Source organism: Gouania willdenowi, chromosome 17 (genome assembly GCF_900634775.1).
Source record: "Gouania willdenowi chromosome 17, fGouWil2.1, whole genome shotgun sequence".
Classification (NCBI taxonomy): Eukaryota; Metazoa; Chordata; class Actinopteri; order Blenniiformes; family Gobiesocidae; genus Gouania; species Gouania willdenowi.
In genome coordinates this window covers 8656657-8678611 of record NC_041060.1, presented here as the reverse complement: position 1 = coordinate 8678611, position 21955 = coordinate 8656657, and the positions used below count along the sequence as shown (strand labels likewise).

Here is a 21955-nt window from a genome sequence, read left to right as displayed (position 1 = left end):
TAACCCCCCCTGGCCTCTTTATCTGATGGATTTTGAGTGAGCCAAATTGTCCATAAATTCAAGACATAAAGTCATAAATGTCAAGAAAAGGAAGAAAAACAGACAGACAAATTCAAGCGGCATTAGTGATTACTGCTGAGAATGTGTGGAGAGAATGATGAAGAGATAGAGAGAGAGATGAGGGTAGAGTAATGCTAATGAAGTAGACGAAGAAAGGAAGATGTGTCAGGGTGAATGAGGAGAAAAGGTGAATGTTTATGCTCTAGTATTTGAAAAAAAAAAAAGAAAAAAGATGGGACAGAATAGTTTCTAAATCATTGGGAATTCAGTGAAGACACAAAAAACGCCTTTGAAAATTAGATTTGACATTTTCTCGCACCGCTAGCGATAGAGAATGACAATATGATGGCTTGTGCCATCTGGGTTGCCAAATCTGACGCATTCATACAAATGAAGCAGTAATAAACAGCTTGAGCTACAGTATTTACACAGATTGGATTACATCCCATTTTACAAGCTAAACTAAATCAAATTCTAGTGATATTTTTGTTTTGTTTTTATTTTTGTAATTAGTCACTAGCTGTGTTTCCATTGCAGCAAAATAAAAATGATATTTCTAGTTTTGACAAAGTAAACGTGTTTCCATCGAACATAGTTTTGGGGAGGAGCCTTGTCATAAAAATTTCGCTGTAGGAAGACGGAACCTTATAACACTGCATTCCTGCTGTTTGCTGTCTAATGTGGCAGTAATAATTTTATATTATATTAAGTATAATGCTAATAAACATCTTGGTCGCCTCTTCTGTTCACACGTACCGCGCCATGTTTTCTCAGAGAGAAGTTGTCATGTGACCAAGTACGTCACATTCTGTGACATGTAATTGCGGAAAAAAGTGTTTCCATTTGCGAATTTACGATACATTTCAAATTATGATCTCTTGTTAAATACAGTTTGATTTGCTAATTTAAAGCATTTGTAAATTTTGTCTTTAAGGGAACTGGTTTTAGCAAGTTTCTAAATTATGAAGTTAATGAGGATTATACCAAAAGGGTTTTTGTAATGCAATCCTTCGATTGAACAATAACAAGAATATTGTTCCTTCCAAAAAAGAAAAGAAAAAGAAACGTCTACAAAAAGTGAAGTGAAAGCTTGGTGAAATGACACATTACATGGGATGGGAACGCAACCGAGAAAGAAAATGTCATGGAACGGGGAGACAAATTCAGCTCGCTGGTCCAGAAAAAAAAAAAGAGATGTCACAGCGGGTAAGAAGCAGGATGTACACAAGAAGAAGACGAGGGATGGAGACGGAGCATTGTGTCATCTGGGATCACTGAACGCTGTAATAGGCTTGAATCTCGTCAGCACAGGTCGACTTGGCAACAGATATCAACGCCGTTTCCCTGCCAAGATCAGCACATGGGAATACGAGTTCTCCACCAAGAGCGAAATGATCCGAGAAGCTTGCTTTAGGAGGATAGAGAAGTGATAGGCTCAGATTTCCCACAGGGTTCCTACTGGCTCACTGTTTGCCCAGCGGCTGGTAATGAGATGTAAAATATCTCAACACTGAAACACTCTTGGAAAACAGATCATAGGGTATGAAATGTGTCCTCTGTTGGAGTAAATCACAGTACGATTACGAGCAACCCTGAGTTTTCTATCTTAAAGGAGATGGACACACACACACACACACACATGCACAACGATAACTCATTTTTCAGAACGATTTAAACACCAAACATGGTTTTTTATGTTTTTTTTAAAATGATGGCATACGTTTGAGGCATGTAACAAATGACACTAAAAATGGTGAATGATGTGTTTCACTTTTCCTGTCTGCTACGCTTTTAGCAACACTTTTATAAATGAATATATGTTGGAAAATCATGTGTATTGGGGTGCACGTGTGTGCAAGTATGCTGCATTGATGTTCAGCTGGGCATTAAAGACAGTTTTTTTTTCCAGCTTTTCAACCTCTGGGTTATAGCAGCTGTATTACTTTAAAATAATACAGATGTGCATCACAAACCTTGTATAATCAATGATTCTGTTTTTTTTTCCACTTAGGGCTTGAGATTTATGATACATCGAGATTACTATTTTGGCGATTTTGAGAAAATTACAATATCGCCTATAACACTATATTTATTATTTTATAGCTTATTTTGTATTAAAATACTTGGTTTATCGCCGCTTCTTTCGCTTCTTCTCTGAACAGCATGAAAATCACAATTAGATGAATTTATGAGTGCGTCCTAACCCAGACCTTCTCCTAAACAAGCCACACTATAGAACTCACTCACACGTGCTGTCCCTTATGAGAAAAAGACAAAAGTGGCACATATTGTGCAGCGGTTTGTCAATAAATGGGCCTGTGTGGCTTGCTGCATCAGCAAATTTAACCCAGAATTGTCTTTCTGGTCAGATTTTATTGAGTTAAAAAATAAAGATTGATATTTTATATCGCTATTTTAAGAAAAAATGAGTTTTGGTCCATATCGCCCAGCCCTATTCCCACCTACCTTTTCCTAACTAGTTTGGGCTTATTGGGAGAAATTCTTCCAATTCTTTTTTTTTTTTTTTTTTTTAATAAAGCTATTGTGAATTAAATGGTTTGGTAATAGTAAAAAAAATGATCTTGGCTGGAGACTAAAACACAGGTGTTTACATCGTAATTGTAATTGAATTAAAAAAACTGTGTTTTTGTCTTCAAATGACACGTAAAATCCTCCCTCCAGCCTTTTTAGTCATTATCCTCAGATTATAGCAGAGATTAATCACAGTGTGGTGAATTGGTCTCTGATGCCTAAAGAGGGCATTGTGGTTAATTACCTGTTGAAAGGCCTAATTTTTCTGTTCCGTCTTTCTCCATTCCCTGCAGATGAATTCAAAGCTTTTTTAAAGCGTTTGCCTACTGATCGCTTCCTGAATGTATCCACCATCGCCAAGATCTGGTCCGCTGACCTGACCCTCCAGAAGCGCTACACCCAGTTGGAGTCCAGCACAGCTATGGTTCTCGGAAAGGCCCAGAAGATCATCAGGAAGATGTTCACCCTGAGCAAACGTTGCCCCAAGCAGCCCACCTTCAGTCTGCCTCGAGAGAGGTAATCTGCCAGCAAACACCGGCTCAAAACTCACTCCAGAAATTTCACATCCCATTCACACATGAAGGCGCGTCACACATTATAGAGAGATATAATCACATGACGCTGTCTTCAAAAGCCAACAAAAATATTGGCAGTGATGCAACTTTTGGTATCACTTTACTTAAGGTTTTATACACCAAGGCTGACATTACGCTGTCATTATTATGACATGACACCTGTCATTAAGTGTCGTTCGTTACCCTAACCTGTCGTTACCCTAACCAACCCCACTAGATCCCCCCACTTAACCCTAAAAATGCCAACATAGCTCCAAAGGTGTCAAATTAGCAAATACTTAATGAGAGCCTTCATGACACCCTATTCATGCTAATGTCAGTGTGTACCCAGCTTTTCTTTTTTTTTTTTGGCCAAGTGTTATATTTCAATGCTGGATGTGCTGTAAAGATGTATATATATATGATTTCTTGCTTATTAGGCTAAACCAAATAGAAACAAGATGCAAGGGTTTATTTTGTACAAAGCAAAAACTCAACATTCAAAGTGAAATAAAATTTAATATGTTCCCAAAGGCAAGGCAAATTTATTTGTATAGCGCATTTCATACAAAAGGCAACTCAATGTGCTTTACATGATAAAACATTCAATTGTTTAAAATCAATAAGAACATTTAAAATCATCAGTAAAATCAATTCAAATCATCAACAAACATTACATACTGTGCAGTCACAATGAAGAAAGTGCTCTTACTTTCTATTCTCCATTTTTCACAATAAAATTAAGATGGAGTTACAAGGAATCCATCTTGGATGTTTTTGCAAGGGCCGTGAAAATTCTGGTCATATGACTGTCAAAATATTTATTGAACATGTAGAACCAATGACTTCTCAAATTAATAACCATATTTAATGTAACTCTTTCAACATTTCTGTGGATTGAGATCCTTATTCCAGTTTTGATGCGTACAATGCACAGCAGTACCAGTAACATGCAAGTTGGGTTGCCAGGTTGGGGGCCCTCTAGTGGCCAGGGGGCCCTCAGCAGCCACTTAGTCTGCATATAGGCTGGGCCGGCCATAGATCCCCCATAGCATATTCACTACAGGTGTTGCTACTCGCTACGCTAACTGCTACTGTGCTGCTTACTCTTTTCTGCGATTTTCACAGAAACTCTTTAAATCCATTTGCCTTTTTTTTAGCCATTTTCTACAGTCTTCTAAGCTGACAAGACACAATTTTTGCGGAAAGTCACACTTTAGACGTAGCGTGGGCGTGGCTTGACTTTCCCCTCTCTTCCTCACTGGCGCTCAGCTTTTACATTCAATTTTGCGTGTGCAATGACATTTCCAGTGATTTCAACTAAATAAAAGACACAGCCGTCCAAATATTTTAAAATGTAATCAAAACATCTAAAAGTAAATGAGGAGCTGTGATCCTGGATCCAATCAAATAAGTGCCGGTCAAAATCTGGGAGATGCCGTTTCTGCCCCTAACCATAACCCTACCTAACCCCGCGAGATTTCTCCACCTAACTCAAAAAAATATGAACACTCCAAAGGTGTCATAATTTAGCGAACGACACTTAATGGCAGCCTTTATGACACCTTAATCATGTTAATGATAAATAATGACAGCATAATGTCAGCCATATGTACTGTATAAAACTTCAAGTGTTACCATCTATTCTACACGTACGTACATGTTCAATAAATATTTTGATAGTCATATGACCAGAGTTTTCACGGTCCTTGCAAAAACATCCAAGATGGATTCCTTGTAACTCCATCTTAATTTTATTGTGAAAAATGGAGTATAGAAAGTAAGAGCACTTTCTTCATTGTGACTGCACAGCCAAGCTTGACTTCAAATAGGATGGAAAAGAAAAGACGTAAAAGGTACATACGAACCATCAAAGAAACTTACAAGAAGATGGAAAATGAAAATCGAGGTCCCAAGATGTTTCAGTGTCTGATTGAAACATTTTCATCACAATAGATAGTGGCGTGCACGGATAAAGAGCCGTATCTTGCACAATCACCACCTTTTTGCTGGAAAATTCTGAAAGACGGTGGTTTGCTGAGAAGAAAGGTGACAAACTGCAATACCACTGAGAAACTCTTTTTAGACAAATAAGTAAGATATTCAACATTGTTCTGTGTTAATGGATCATTTAAAAAAGGAAAGAACCAAAACTGAAATTATATATGAACGATGTGGTTGGAAAACTTGGGAATAATATTTCATAGTAAATTAACTAAAGCAAAGACATTAAAAATGAAAAGTACTGTAATGTACAGGGCCATGGTGACATGGAATGCTCTTCCAGAACACATTATTCAAGAAAATAACAAATTTAGATTAAAAAAAACTACTGAAAGAAAATATATTAACAAAACAGCTCTAGGTGTCTATTAATGAAATATAATCAAAGCTAGTGAATACAATTACAGTAACTAGGGTAAGTTTGATTAGTTTTATGTGATCTATAGATGTATATTGATAAATAACTGTAAATGTGTATTAATATATTGTGAATGTATATTATTATATAAGCATTTATCTGATGTTAAAAGCTACATGTTGGAGGAATTCTTAATTGGAACTCGGTCCGACTGTATGAATGTTGTTTTAGTTGTCTGTGTAGCTTTGCTGTGTGACGTGTTATATGTAATTGTACAGTGCACGATTGGGTGTGGACTCCAGGAAGAGTAGCAATGGCTCTAGCTAAAGCTAATCCAAATAAAACTAAAGGTTTCTAAAATAACAAAACTCTTTACCTAAAATCAAAGTAAAGAAATCTCAAGGCTGATTAAAGACCAACTTTTCTTGGTCATTTATGGATATAGTTTTTAGTTCTGGGACCCGATAATACCAATGTATTAAAACTAGAGAAGGAGATGATATTTGCCGTTGTTGTTACCCCGAATGGGCATAATAGATATAGAGTAGGTTTGTTTTTTGCGAATAGCTGCTTTACGCTCATTGTCGGCGTCATTGGGGGGCATTCGCAGGCAGTGCCCCCCCCCCCCCCCCAAGTTGACCTACTGTGCCCCCCACACACACATACACACTCTTCCCACTACAGGGGGAGCATTTTATTAATCAAAGATATTTGATTGTCTATCGTATCTGCGTCCATTCACTGACGGTGGACGGGAGTCTGCTCTACAGATATAATATACTGTGGTGTAATTGTTTTACATTTGTGCTATTGAACGTACCCTAGAGCTGCTGTTAGGATCAGCCAATAGAAGGTGTATATGTCTATGGCCTGCTCTGTTGATTCACGTGACGTCACTCACATTGCTGCATCGCCACAAAGCGAGAGTGAAAAATTCAGACGGAGGGCAGGAAGTGAAGCTTGAGAATCCGCCGTCTGAAATCATCAAAATGTTCGTGTTTGGTGGAGTTTACGGCTGCTCCACTCGTTCTAACCGAGAAAAGGAAAAGAGATTTTATAGAGTACCAAAGATTGTCGTTCACAAAGGTGAGAAATGGCTCACAGAACAACGCCTGTGCACATGAAGCTGAACACCCAAATGCTCTTTAACTACATGCCATAAAGTACTATTCAGTAGTAGTATACAATACTGTATGTGTATGTGACGAACAAACCTCATGTATCCTTGACTGTCAGGCTAACGTCTTCATTAAGATGTTTTGCAAGTATGTTTACATTACAGCCGTTACTGCTGTGGTTGTGGACCCACCCGCTCACAAAAAAGTTATATGCCTACATGCTATATGCTGTTTGGTGTAGTCGGATCATGTTTAAATGTTGAATGGTGTTTTATTTATGTGTTGGTATGCAGATTTTGTTGCAGGGGGGAGGAGGCGGAGGGTTTTTGTGCCCCCTGCAGTTTTCCTAATGCCCCCTATTTGCTCTACTGCAATCCAAAGCCATCAGTGAAACCTCAGTTTATTAAAGTGCAGGTTTTTATTCCCTACTACAGAAATAAATTAAGTGTAGAGCTACAGAAACTTTAAAATCATAAACGAGGTCAACTCAGTCGTCTGCATGAATACATCAGATACCTGCGGAAGGGTTATTTCCATACAAGTAACCTTTCTGAAGTTCAGATGTCTGTTAATGCTTGGCCACGTCTACTCTTTCTATGTCTGTGCCAAAAGAAGAATTGAAGTCAGGCTTGTGGAAAAATGAGTCAGGAAAAAAAATGTACAACCAGACCAGAAAAGAAACGTAGAGGGGAAGAGGGGCAAAAGATGAAGGGTCTAGTTACAGTTTGTGTGGGCTTTGTGGAGTAAAGTGTGCACCGCTGTGGCACGCTGTAATCAAGTTCTCCCCTCAACTGACAGTTTGGCACTTGTTTACAGGGAACTTTAATTTCCCCGACAGCCCATTCTCTCAACCAATCACTCCATCTCTCCTCACTCCAAGCTGCATTCTATCTGTTTTTTTCTTTGCCTTCCGTGCTGTCTTTGTGTGGCCTCTGACCCCCTCCCTATCACACCCGTCACTCAGTGGCTTAACCCACTCAGTGCAGGTGCATCTGGCAAGTCACATTTCGTCATTACACGTTTGTTGTGTATGTTTACAGAAGCCTGCATGGGAAAAAGCCTGGTGGAGGATTCTGGCAATGGTGTGTGGAATTTCTGAATCGTAGCTGGCGGATAAAATCTCTTCAGGGCCAATTTTCAGTCAGAACTTTTTGCTGTTGCGAGGATGGAAATTTAGATTTACTTTTTTTTTTTTCATTCTCAACTGGAGTCGAAGCTCAACACCCACAGCAATGTCAAAAACAAGTTAAAAATAGACTTTCATTGAATGATGATAGATCTTCAGTCGACTCTAAAATACTATAAACAAATAACTTGGATTTTTTTTTTTTAATAATGCAGATAAAATAAAGGACTGCACTGCTGCTAAAGCAGTACTTTTTTAATGCACAATGTCAAAAAAAAAATGGTGTAGAAAGGCAAATAATTAAAATAGTATCCATATTTTAACACAATGTACAATGTGGCATATTTTGCAGTCACTTTGCAACACACAGCCATCTTTGACACCTGGCTACAGTCGTTGCACAAACCTAATTAAGCTAACATACCATTTTTAACTGTGCTAAAAAGCTGTCGGATCCAAAGAAAAAAAATAATATACAAACGTGATTTTGAAGTGTAAAAAGGAAATGGCACTAATCTATGCCATATCCATATTCTCACACACACTCAGTTCTTCTTGTTCATTCTTGGTTATTGGCGTGTTGCAACCAACTTCAATATCTGCATATCTCCAGCTCCTGTACTGTACATGTTTCATTTCATTATTTTAAAGCTCACAGTCAGTTCTGATTGTGTTTGCTTACCTTGAGGTAAGAGTGATTAGCAAAGTCAATAACATAAGCATCAAAGTTTAGATAGTTTGCTGAAAAGTTGTTGCTTCTAGTTTAGTCTAGTCCCAAAACATGTCCTATATTAGACATAGGAGTAAACGTGTGGGGTTGAATTCACCACGAGTGGATTGAATTGGACTGGTTTAATCCCAGGTCGCATAGAAAAGAGATTGAATAGATCTGAATAAAATGGTTCATAGGGAATAAATAATGTAGTTTGAATTGAGACCTTTGAGAGTGACATTTGATTACTCTAGTATTGTAGGGTAAAGGATGCTTAAGTCTTAATACACCTGGAAAAATAACTAAATCTTCAAGTTCAAGGAAAAAGTAGTTGAATTAAATATGACTCAAAATAAAAGTTACTGGTTACTTTAACCCCCCACGTTTGTTGTTGGTAATAAATCTTGCCACGGTTCCCTTGCATACAGTAAATATCTCATGGTTACACCTAAAAAGGAAGAGACCAAATCGGGCGCAGTTGGAACCTAATTTATTTTCCATAAAGGCATCTGTATAAAATTTAAAAAAAATTGTCAAATTGGACAGTTCTTTTTTTAAAAAGAAAAGAACGTCAATGAATTCCATTCATAATAATAAAAAAAAAAATCTCAGGCAAAATAATAGGTAGAAACCCCAACCTGAATCCAAGTAAGTGACTGGGCGTTGATCTGAAATAGTACGAATAAAAACATATTGATTATGTTCAATGTGCCATGAAACGAAAATAAAAAAATACTCACAAAAAATTATAACGGTTGGGCGTAGAAATGTAATGAATTACTTTACTTAATTTAAAACATAAGGAAGTACAGGTACAATTATTGATTTGGAAATATACCTAAAAAAGTACATTTTCCCATAAAAGCAACTCAATTACAGTAACGTGAATAATAATCTGTTACTTTCACCTCTACATATTACTTACAGTTATTGTTTATCTAACTTCAGCTATAGAGTTAGATAATATTTCTTGTATTAGATGTCAAGCAAAGATACACAGTGCACCTATTCTGGTCAGTCTTAAAGATGATATTCGGAGTTTCTGAGAAATCTATGTTTATGTATCATTTTTTTGAAATGTGAAATATTACCTAACTCGTCTTTTATTATGGTCTACTGCCTGTGGTCATTCATATACGTAAATGTATATAAGTCCCTCCTTTGTCCTATAGACCCCTATACAATGAGAAAATTGCGCAGTGATCGCCCAGCCAATAGGCTTCAACTTCCTGTAGTGGAGACTGTCAATCAAAGTGAATGCGCGTGCATAAACTGTGCACGGAAGCAAGGCCGCGCGTCACTACAGCAAACAGGTAAATATGATTTTGGCTCAATACCTCAGAAATGTCCATCGCCAAAAGAATAACGACGACCCACATACTTACTGTATATCAATACGACCTTGTTTTGTTCCGCTATGCGCGTGTACAAAAGTAGAGGCGTGGCTACTGGTAGATTGGCAGAGGCAGGGAAAGGAAGTGAAGCAGTTTAGGGAGGGACATCAAGATGTTCGTTTTTTAATTCTCTCTCTCTCTTTTCAGCCACCCGATATCAGCTTTAATGGATTTTAGTGAAATAATTTTTTGTTCCTCTGCTTTTGCAGGCCTGTTGGGTTCTGGCTGAACAGAGCGCAGTCTTTGCTTTACTGCAATGAGCATGGAATCCTCGGTTCTTTCACTGAAGCGGTGAGGAGTTGCAGCTGCCCCACGGAGCAGCCCACATGCCAAGGTGCCATTCCCTGCATCGTGGGGACGTCTTCCACGTCATGCTCCCTCTGTGCCGCTGACAACGCCACTCGCTGTGGGGCCTGTCACCATGGCAACCTTCTCCATCTTGGTTCCTGTCGACCTAGCATCGCTGCATCACTGGACCATTATCTGAACTTTGACTTGGACATGCCGGATGCTGAGGTTTTCTCTTTTTCCTCTATGATATACTGTACATCTTTGGTTCTCAAACCTTGTAGTACCCTGTAGCAGTGTTGGGGTCAATTACATTATTCAGTTACAATTACATTTTCAATTATTCATGTTCAATTACAATTCAGTTACGATCACAGTGACCAACATTTTTTCCCAAATACAATTACATTACTGTTATTTTTTTATCTCTTGAAAGTCAATTACAATGACGTTATTAATCACTAAAGTTTAACATTGACAATTAATCACAATTACTGAGTCTAAAATAAATGACCCCATAAGACTTCCTCTTTTGTTAGCATCTTTTATGATAACAAGTCAGTTTTGATGCGTGTCTTAAAACAAAATTAAAATACACTAAAAAAAATGTCATCTAACTTGTTTTTCATCCCAAGTTTTGCACTAAATTAAATTATAATTGTCACATTTTTATAGCATTTTCATGCAATTACAATTAGTCAATTATCTAAATTCAATTACAGTTCAATTACAACAGCAACATATTTCTTTAATTACTATCATGCCATAATTGTAATTAATTGTCAATTATGCAATTACAGTTATAACTGACCCCAACCATGTCATGTCGTGTAGTTTACAAATTGAATCATTGGGCATCCTGATACATCTGATCCACTATTTACAGTGGAAACATTAGAGACTTGTGTAGCAAGAAAAACCATGCATTTTCTCGAATTCAACACAATTAATAGTCCAATTAATAATTAGATATTTAGACAAATTTGTTCCTGCATACATTTTCTGTTAGAAAGGTACATTTCTCCTTAATATAACTCTACACTATGTGAACAAAAGTAATCAAAATGTCTTTCCCGAAGCATCCAAAGTCAAAGAGATCAGAGTCTGAAAGTTTTAGAGGAGAGGCTTTGAGAACCACTGAATATCTGATATCCCTGTTAATAATTGAGCCCCCTGTAAAGTTCAATACAGGTTTACAGTTTTCTAATCTTTCCTTAGGTGAAGTACCTCCTTCAGCGCCTGGACAGCCGAATTGAGGTCCATGCCATCTATATCAGCAATGACGTGCGACTGGGAAGTTGGTTCAACCCAGCATGGAGAAAGAGAATGCTGCTCACACTTAAGAGTAACAAAAATAAATCCAACCTCATCCACATGCTTATGGGTATATCCTTCCAGATCTGCTTAACTAAGAATTCAACCTTGGAACCTGTGCCTGCCATTTATGTGAATCCTTTTGGGGGAAGTCATTCGGAGAGCTGGTTCATGCCAGTGAACCAGCCCGACTTCCCCGACTGGCAGAGAACTCGACTGGATGCCGTCACCACAGCAGTGTGTTACAACTGGACTCTGCCTCTGGGCAACAAGTGGAAGTCCTTCTTTGAAACAGTGCACATCTACCTACGAAGTCGGATAGTCACAGACGACCCAACAGTGAATGAGACTCTCTTCTACGAACCTTTAGACTTGGATGACCAGACGTCAAACATGGGTTATATGAAGATCAACACTATGAAAGTCTTTGGATACAGCATGCACTTTGACCCGGAGGGCATCAAGGACCTGATTCTCCAGCTGGACTACCCCTACACACAGGGTACTCAGGATGCTGCCTTTCTGATGCTGCTGGAGATGAGGGATCGCATTAATCGTCTGTCTCCACCCGCGCCACAACCTCTAGACCTGTTTACATGTTTGCTTCGTCATCGCCTCAAGTTATCAGCCGGAGAGGTGGCACGCATCAACGACTCTCTGCAGATCTTCAACTCTAAACTTCCCAATGCATCTCCTGAGCCTGAGCTTGCTCAGCTGTGTAGCTAGCAAGTTTAGCTAGACTGACATCGCTTGAAGAATTTCAATCAGTAAGAAGGACAGCAGGAGACGCAGAAGATTAACAAGCTTCACAAACAAGTCAAAACTTAAGCAGTTGCCATTCTGGCACAACATATTTACATTTGTCAGAAAGCATTATGTCCCGGAGAAAAACAGCTGGCACTTAAACGTTCTTAGAGATGCTGTGCCAACGTAACCAGGAGAGTGTTACTGCCCAACTCTTGACAAACTGAAGGACTGACTGGGTTTGACAGAAGTTTAAATTCCAAGAAACTTTGCTCTAAAGGAAACCCGGGACCTTTGCTTTGCAAAGATGAAGGTAGTTTTGATATGTAAAGAGAAAAACTCTTGAGGTCTTCAAAAACAAGGAGAGAAAAAAAAAAAAAAGTATTTCCCCTTTTTTTACTGTATTTTCTTTGGCTGCAGAATTACCGTGGGGGAGGGATGATATTAATGTGGTGAATGAGTTGTTATGCTTAAGAGTTTAAAATCTGTTAATCTTGTTAAATATTTTTTAAGTATTTTCCAACCGTTCATTCGATCTGGCATTTGAAAACCTGTAAGTATCTCCTCCTAACATCTGACTGAGGTGCTTGTTAGTAATGTTCTGTCTTAGGTGGTGTGTTTGTACCAAAAAAAGGTAAACACAATGGCAAATTAAAAAGCAGATTGTAGTAAATGGTTATTTTTGTTTTCTTTTGGGCAAGAAATTATTGAGAAACCTTCAGACATGTCAATGAAAAGGTTTGCAGATACAGCGCTGTAAATAATGCTCCATCTAACCCCGGGTTGTGGACAAGTGCACATTGCTTTTTAGAGAACTGAGTGCAAAAGACCAAAAAAAAAAAATGTTTATAACAAGACAAACTCATGCCTTATGTGGAGAGTAATTGTTAAGATAAGAAGCACATTTAGTTCTTGCATTTGGTTTCCTGGGAAAAGGTTGTATTGCTTTTCTATTTCACTATTTCTACAAAGACAGAACACCAGACGTTCTTGGTAATGTGGCTTTCCATGTAAATGCAAGTCACACTTTCTGTGGATACTTGTTTTTAGTGTTGTGAAACTTTTGCGTCACTATTGACAGTGCCCACCAGTACTTGCATACTGTCATTGTTCAACTAAACCCTGCTCTTAATAACTAGAGGAACTTTACCCTTTTTTTTTTTTTTTTTTTCTAACTTGTAGATTTGGTTTAGTCTCAGGTTGATTTTTCTGTTTTCGCTTTTTTACCCTTGTACGTGGACCTAGTGTTAGCCTCTGTTACCATGGTGACAGGGGTTTTTGCAAGGCTGTTATAAGCTGCCAACTCATCAAGAGGATGGTTGATTTGATTTTTTATTTGAATTTTTTTTTGCTTCACTAATTTCTCACTGAAAAACTCTGTAAACCATGTATGTCTTTTTGAACGGCTCTCCTGTGCTCCGCTTGCTTAAGTAAATTTAAAGTGTTTATCTATTTGAGAGCCGTTTTCTTGTTTTAAATAAATGCTTTCAAGCTTCTAACTTTACAGATATTTTGTAGTAAGATTGTCTTCCCTGTTTTTTTCCCACTTTGTTTATTTGTACTCTTTTATGGTGTTTTATATCAAACTATCCACTTCTTTAAAAAAAAAAAAAAAAAATGAGATTAAGCGTCTCGGTTTCTCATTTCTACTTAATATTAATCACAAAGTATTGTTACTGAATGAAAAAAATACATTTTATCTATGTGGCCCATCATCTTGCAATAACTCTCGGCGCACCACAAACTTTAAAAATATTGAAAGGAAGTGGTTTTAAAAAATATAGTGTAGAAATGCAATCAATTGACATTTATGTTAAGCCGTTGAAATGTGCCTATTCAGAGATAACATGCAGATATACAGTATAAAGCAGGGTTTCTCAATCTTGGGTCAGGCCCCATTTGGGGTTGCGAGACAATGGAAGGGGGGTCACCACATGCCTTCACGAAACTAATACAATTTTTTTGGAACAATTTGAGCCCAGTTTTTGCTTAATTTTACTCTTTTTCTGCAACTACACCAAGCTTGTCATATTTGAACCTATTTTCACCACTTTTTCTTGCCACATGTTTGCTCCTTTTAATGCATTTTTGCAACATTACTTCCTTTTCTGCAACTTCTCCATCAAATTTTAAAGCCTTTTCTGCACACTTTTTCCACTTTCAAGACATTTTTGACACATATAAAACCTTTCCACCACTTTTCCCCATCTAATGTTGCATATGTTCACACATTAATGTCACTTTTAACCTCTTTTCACCATATTTCATGATTATTTTTGGTGATGTAACCACATTCAAGATTTGTAATGCTCATTATTTGCCAGTTTAAACTAATTCCCTACATTTTTAAATTCCATTACCCACAATTTTCCACATTTTAACCAATTTATGTGGTTTTTAATATTCTATTTTACCACCTTTTTTAGTCACTTTTAACCTATTAAAACAAGGATTTACATCGTTGAGATGACTATACTGTGGAGCAAATAATAAACGTCCTTGATGTTATTCAGATAAATAAATAAATGTGTTTATCACAGATTCATAGAACAATGGACCATCATTTTGCTGACTTTATGAATGGACCCCAAAAATCTCTCCCCTTTATTCCTCCTTATAGATGGCCCTGTCTCCACATGACTGTTCTTCAATGTTCATGTCTGTGTTCAACCACCTTCAGGTACAGTGGGGGTCCCCGGTTTCTGACACCTTTATTTTGGGGGTCACGGGCTGAAAAGATCGAGAACCACTGGTCTGGAGTAAAACTCACTTTTTCCCAATGTGAAGGGGGTACATCTTTTTAACCTTCTCAAAAAGCAATGTTGGATATCTTAAAATAACCACTTAAATATATTTAATTGAGGGGAGCTGAAGACATCTTGAGCAGGAATGCAGGCATAATGACGTTTCAGAAATATCCAATGTTTATTTAGAATTTTCAGATATCTAACAATATTCAGAATAGCTATTGACCGATAAAATGGTTTACCATAGGCAATAACCTAAGTCAAGTTGTCAGGTAGTGTTTTGTAACAAGACACTGAGCCCTAAAAAAAAGCTTTAAAGCTGCCAACAGTCGGTAGGAAATGCTTTTCTTTGTCCACAAACTGCCCATTTGCATGAGACTTGATAGCACGGTTTGTGAAACTGACACACAAAATAACAGGCTGCCCATCACTGAAGCCATAATTCTGGTGAAAGCAACGGAAACTTTTGCTAGATATACCCACTATTACATTCAAAGTGACCTTGGTTGGTGAATGATGAAGACTTTAGAGACTGTGCGTACACTCAGAGAAGCTGCTGACTTTAGAATTAGAGTCAATTGATGTAATTTAGCAAAAAAGCCAGTAGGCACATGATGTAACACGGACGGTTTTTATACCAGCTTTTTGAGTTCAGTAGTATTTAAAAAGCAGTTTTTAGAAATGCAGAGCTGCTTTTTTTTTTTAAGTCATATGCACAATTTCTTTAATGGTGACCATGTATGGGGCGCCGATTGTAAAGTTGTGCATGCTAAAATAAACAGCAACTTTTCACAACATTTAGCAACAAACCACATTTAAAAAACTTGATTTACAGATTTACAGCAATGATTGAAATTTGTGATATTTACTTTTCTCGTAAAAGCACAATATCAATGTTAAATCTAAATCTAAACATTAAATATTACATATAAATCAAAATGTTAAATATTTAATCTAAATCTCTTTGCCTATGTTTCATTTCCCTTTTTGCTAGACACAATTTCAGAATACTAAAACCATTACTGTGTGCTAAACAAAAACAATAAAAAAAATAACTAGGGGCATTGTAGATTGAACTTGGAAATGTTATCAGCAAATGCTTGAAACGTTTGAAAAAAAAAAAAAAAAAAAAAACATGACTTGAAAATGTGTTGTTGGCTGAGTTTGAGTGCGAAATGATGCAAGACAGCAAAAAAATATTCAAATATAAAAATGTAGTGAAATGTTCTAAGCCAGTGGTGTACACTGGGCCATCCCAGTTCCTTTCCTTATGTTTATGATGTTGAGGGCTTCATTTTGTTGTTTAAAAAAGTAATAATAAGGATTGGATTTATATAGTGCTTTTTTCAAGCAGACTCAAAGAGCCTTACAGAAAGATATTATTCATTCACACCAGTCATACTAGAGGTGGTAAGCTATGTTGTAGCTACATACTGCCATTTGGCCCCTTTGACCACCACCAACATTCATTCACAATTCATACCCATTCGTACGAGGCAATGAAGGTAAAGTGCCTTGCCCAAGGACACAACGACAATGACTTGGATAGAGCAGGATTCGAACCCCCAACTCTGCGGTTATTGGATGACCCAGTCTACCACTGATCCACAGTCATCTTAAAGTCTTCATTGAGCTTAATGGAGAAGATATTTTCAAAATAAAAAAAATATTTTTTGAAGAAAAGCCACCTTGCCCTCTAATGGCCTCATAAGTAAATAAAAAATAAAAAATAACAGCTCACATTGTTTGTGAATCGCCAAAATGACATTCAGACAATGACTTTCTCGGTACAATCCACAAAAGTGCGAGCCCTACCAAAAGTCTTCTGATTTGATGCAATGGATGCACAACTTCCAATTACACTCAACGCCTCATAATAAGATAAATGTCCTTTAATATATGGACTGCTGTGTTTTTTGCAAGATGAAAAGTTAATTTCCTGCGATGTCAGGGCGCAAACAAGGACCAAACGCACACTGTCACTTTGCATCAGGCTGCCAGTTTATCTGCTGGAGGAAGCGAGAGAGAGAGAAAGACAGAAGGAGTGACGGCGAGTCCTTACATTGGCCTTCTCAAGCTGTCTGCGATTTTTTCCCCCCCCCCTCAGCAGTCCATAATGAGGTGGGGAAGGAGTCATTCTGCATTGGGTTAATAAACAGTTATTCATCTTCAACATGGCACCCAGGAAACAGGAGTGGGTTTGCCCTTGGGCTAATCTTCAGGCCTGTCGGAGACAGCCAATCCATCAGAGCACCATTTAGACTGAATTATTCAAACTTTCTGGACCTCCCAAAGAAACGAGTTCACAGAGGGAAAATGAAAGGGTGACTGAGGAGGAAATGTGACATAGTAAGAGAGATACAGGCAAGATACGGCTGAAAGAAAGTAGGTGGGAGGGGGAAAGGTGAGAGGGTTGGGCTAATGCTCCCGCTGTGATTTATTACGGTGAGGAAAATCAGACGGTTTGAATTAATGAGGAGGAATTGGTGAAATATTTTAGGCATGTCTGTATGTATATGACATGGTCATCAATAACGTTTCACTTTTCAGGGAAAGAAATTACCCTCAGACTATGTTATTACAAATGTATCCGAATGTATGCGAATATGATTCATGTTTCAAGGTGAGGGAAAGATGGGAAAGCAAACTTGACAGTATTTGACCTTGAGTGAAACCCGTAAAGCTGAACGCTACTGAGTTTAACAGCATCAGCAGCTGTCAGACGCTGAAGTCGTTAGTTTAACACGACTACCACAAAAATATGATTATCATAACTCACACAGCCAACATATTAGACAAGGTTATACATATAATAAATATATATATATATACATATTTGAAACAAATCACAAAAAAGCATTTCACCATGCATGTTTCACCTTTTCTTATTACAAAGTAGTATTAAATGCAAAATTAATGTTAAAAATGACATCCCTATGGCAGAGAGTTGGCTAGTGGCTCTAGAACTTTTCAGCCTGTGAGCCCCACAATAAAGGTGCAAGATACCAGGGACCCCCACTGTAGCTGAAGATGGTTGAACACAGACATGAACATGGAACAGTCATGTGGAGACAGGGCCATCTATAAGGGGGAATAAAGGGGAGAGATTTTTGGGGGTCCATCCATAAAGTCAGCAAAATGATGGTCCATTGTTCTATGAATCTGTGATAACCACATGTATTTGTGTATGTATATTACATAGTCATCCTAAAGATGTAAATCCTTGTTTTAATCAGAAATAAAATGGGTTAAAAGGGACCATAAACGATGGGAAAGGTGCTTAAATGGGATTTTAAAAACCACAGAAATTGGTTAGAGTGGCCAAAAACAGACAGAAAAAGTGGTCATGTAATTTAAAAAGTAGGAATAATTAGTTCAAACCGTGAATGTGGTTACATTTGCAAAAATAAGCATTAATTATAGTGAAAAGAGGTTAAAAATGACAGTGGGTTAACATATGCGACATTAGGTGGGAAAAGTGGTGGAAAGGGTTCATAAGTGCCAAAAATGTCTTGAAAGTGGAAAAAATGTGCAGAAAAGGCATTGAAATTTGATGAAGTGGCAAAAATGGGAGTAATGTAGCAAAAACGCATGAAAAAGAGCAAAAATATGGCAAGAAAAAGTGACAAAAATAGGTTAATATATGGCAAGTTTGGTGTTGCTGCAGAAAAAAGAAAAATAAGCAAAAATGGGCTGAAATTGTTAAAAAAAATATTTTTAGTTTCTTGAACGCATCTGGCAACCCCCTTGCAGTGAGTTGCGACCCCAAAGGTCCTGACCCCAAGGTTGAGAAGCCTTGCCTTGTATAACTTGGACTTTGGTATTTTATCATTTTTGAACAAGAAAGCATTAAAACTGGTTATTTTAAATCACAACCAATAGCAATCCTCAAATATTTTCCTGAAAGAAAAGGTAAAACATTTTTTACTTGTTTTTCCACTTTCGCTTTTCCCAGTTTCTAAAGATTTGGAAAAAGCATTGGTGCATGCAAGTCATTTGAATAGTTTAGCAGCAAGAGCACTGGACTGGAAAATGACTGTCGCTTTAAAACATGCTTTTTAACCAGTTTATTGAGCTATTTTGTTATATATTGCGCATTGTGTTTTTTTTTATGTGTTGAAGTGCCATGCGGTGGTGAAATTATGTTCTTTATTTTAATTAAATAATAATATTGCAGGGAAGGATGGATAGTTGGATGATTGGACGGATGGATGGTCCGCTAACCTGCATCAGTGAACTCAGTAAGTCAGAGCTCCAGTGTTTCTAATGAGTCAGCAGATTCCAGACTGCTGTCTGTTTGTGTCCATTAACTCATTTATTGTACTTAGCAGCAAGCCAGAAAACCCAAGTACATCCAGCTTAATGGTGACATCCGACTTGTTATTACTGTTCCGTTTTGGCTCAGTACGGCACGCACCACTCAATGGCCAAATAAGGAACATTCAGTCTTTGAAGGGACGGGTGGTAACCCTACTAGTAACCCAAATTGCCATATGCCTATCGGTTCAAATCCCACCCTGGGAACTTTGATCATTTGAGTGTTTTTTTTAACCACCTTGCACCTGCTAAGGCCTTCAGTAAAAACAGTTTTAGGAGCGTCGGTGTTTTCATTTGAGTCTTGCCACCCCCCCCCCCGTGACACCCAGAGTTCTTTTCCAACAAAACGATGCAGCACTGAGTGACAGAATGAGCATGTTGGGTAACACAAAACAGCGAGAAAACAGGAGAATAAGACAGTGGCAGTGGGATGATGACAAATTGAGACGAGGGAAGAAGCCGACTGGCTGACATGTAAATATTCCCCAGCGGATAGAGCCGTCCCTGGTGATAGCGATCCTGTCATTTACCGTAAGAGCCTGAACAGAAGAAGATGGCTTACAACGGAGGAGGGTAGTTTATCCCGTTGGGCAAAGCCAAACCAAGGGAGAATGTACAAAATGATAAATTATTTTAGTTTTTATTATACGCATTGGGTGCAGGGAATGATCTCAGGCTTTTTTAAATACCTGATATATTTGTTTGTTCATTAGGATCCCCATTAGCTTAAGAATAAGCTATTCTTCCTGGGGTTCACACATTACACAGTGAAAATAAATAAAATTTATACAATGAAAATAATGACATTACACCAACAAAACAGACATTTCAACAACTACACCTCAAACAACAATTTAGCGAACGACACCTAATGACAGCCTTCATGACACCTTATTCTGCGTATTGTCAGCCTTATGTATAAAACTCAAAGTGTTACCTTAAAATTTCTCCACAAAATAAACACGTTAAAAACTAATTAAAACAAGACAAAACCCACCCCACCCCAAAAAAACAAAAAAAGAACAATTAACATTACATATAAACATAAATGTCTTCCTTGACTGTATACGATGTAACATTGAGTTTATTATGCATCTGAAAAATTAGTGATAAATAACATCAATATCTTTTCAGGCAATTCATTTGTTGTCTTGATAAGCGAGAGAATATTATCATGTGCATTATCATCATTAACATTATTATCAAAGTGCCACACGACACCAGTCTGAGCTGTGGAGGCACTGGTACAGTTTGTTGTATTGGTGTTTTTGTTTGTTTTGTTTCTTGTTTTTCCTTTTTAATTTCGACCACGAGTCTGTAATAAAAGTGACAATGAATATCAATCCATATCCCTAAAGAATCAACATCTTAAAAGTAGCTCAGATTGTGGTTATTGTTATTCATGGGTAAGCAATGCATCCATGACCCTGGACTAACCCTCAGCTCCGTTTCCTTTCCCCAGAACGCTTTGATTTCTGCGACTGTTCCGGTGTCCTGCACATGGATTGAAGTGACTCCCTGTCAGATGTATCAAAGCTGCTTTATATGAAGACTCTCCTATTTTTCACAGTTGATGGAACTTGAAAACTTCATTTTTTCCTACACTTGCCATTGTAAAGGCAAAAGGCTTTAGTTTTGACTGAGCTGTCTAAAACATATTCTCCTAGAGGTACTACAGCTTGTCAGTATGCATCGCACTAAACTCCAGTCCAACTTTTTTTCTTTTTTTTTTAACCGTTTCTTGCTTTCAGCAGTGGATTCCCAAGTTTTTTAGCCATGAAGCCAACTATCACTCAAAAAGTAGGAGATGCTGCTCTGAGACAGATGTGTTTTTGACCTTCAGGCTCAGGTTGTGCATATATTTTTACACCTTGTTTTTGTTCTCAAATATTTCTGCTGTTGTAGTCAATACTGCAGCGCTCACTGTACCATGATATCTCACACCATTAAGACTTTAAAACTTGAGTTTCAGCAATAAACTAGTTTCCTAACAAACAAAAAGTGATTGGAAAATCCATGAATCTGTAGAGCAATGGAAGAGATATAAATAAATACATCCTAGTGCTATGCTACGTTTTCACAAGTGTGTACCTAAAGCTTTCAAATTATCTCTAAATCAAAATGTTTATGCTCTTGACTGATATGTTCTAATGTTCTTAATTATTGATTAAACTGAACTCAATATGTATCCGACGGATTGCACTCAATTAAGAAGTATTAGCACACTCAAACCTTTATGAAATATCCCAAGCAGTAATGAAGTTTGTAAATAGCATACAAAATTTACAGATTTTACTAATTATACTTACACATAAATATAAAGTAATTGATATCTACATTGCAAATGTCAGTACATTGGTAGGTTACCAACAGGACTGGCCTGTGGCAGAGGCAATATTGTTTGTTTGGTTTCTAATGCTTTCATTCTTACATTGAAAGTAGATGGAACCACACATTCATTTAACTTGTTGTGGATTTCCCTGTATCTAAATGCTGATGTGAAGAGGTTGAAGAATTATTTGCTGACATCTTCACGATATAAATGCAACATTTATTGTTACATGAAGAAAAAGTCAGATACAGACACCATGGCTTGTCTGGAGAGTGCGTGGTCGAAAGCAGCTCTAAAGCTCCTCCGAGCAGCAGGTGCCTTTATACTTCAGTGAGACGTCACCCGACATCTGCTT

General features: G+C 37.6%; 1 protein-coding gene across 1 annotated transcript in view; it reads left to right on the top strand.

The window, feature by feature from the left end:
* The window catches only part of brinp2 (bone morphogenetic protein/retinoic acid inducible neural-specific 2), a 59464-nt gene extending 46417 nt beyond the window's left edge, over nt 1-13047 (top strand). The window contains exons 3-5 of the mRNA XM_028473550.1: nt 2886-3108; nt 10068-10374; nt 11365-13047. Of these exons, the coding sequence (XP_028329351.1) occupies nt 2886-3108; nt 10068-10374; nt 11365-12186 (1352 nt within the window). The 3' untranslated portion in view covers nt 12187-13047. The remainder of the gene's footprint in view (nt 1-2885; nt 3109-10067; nt 10375-11364) is intronic.
* Nucleotides 13048-21955: the final 8908 nt, after the last annotated feature.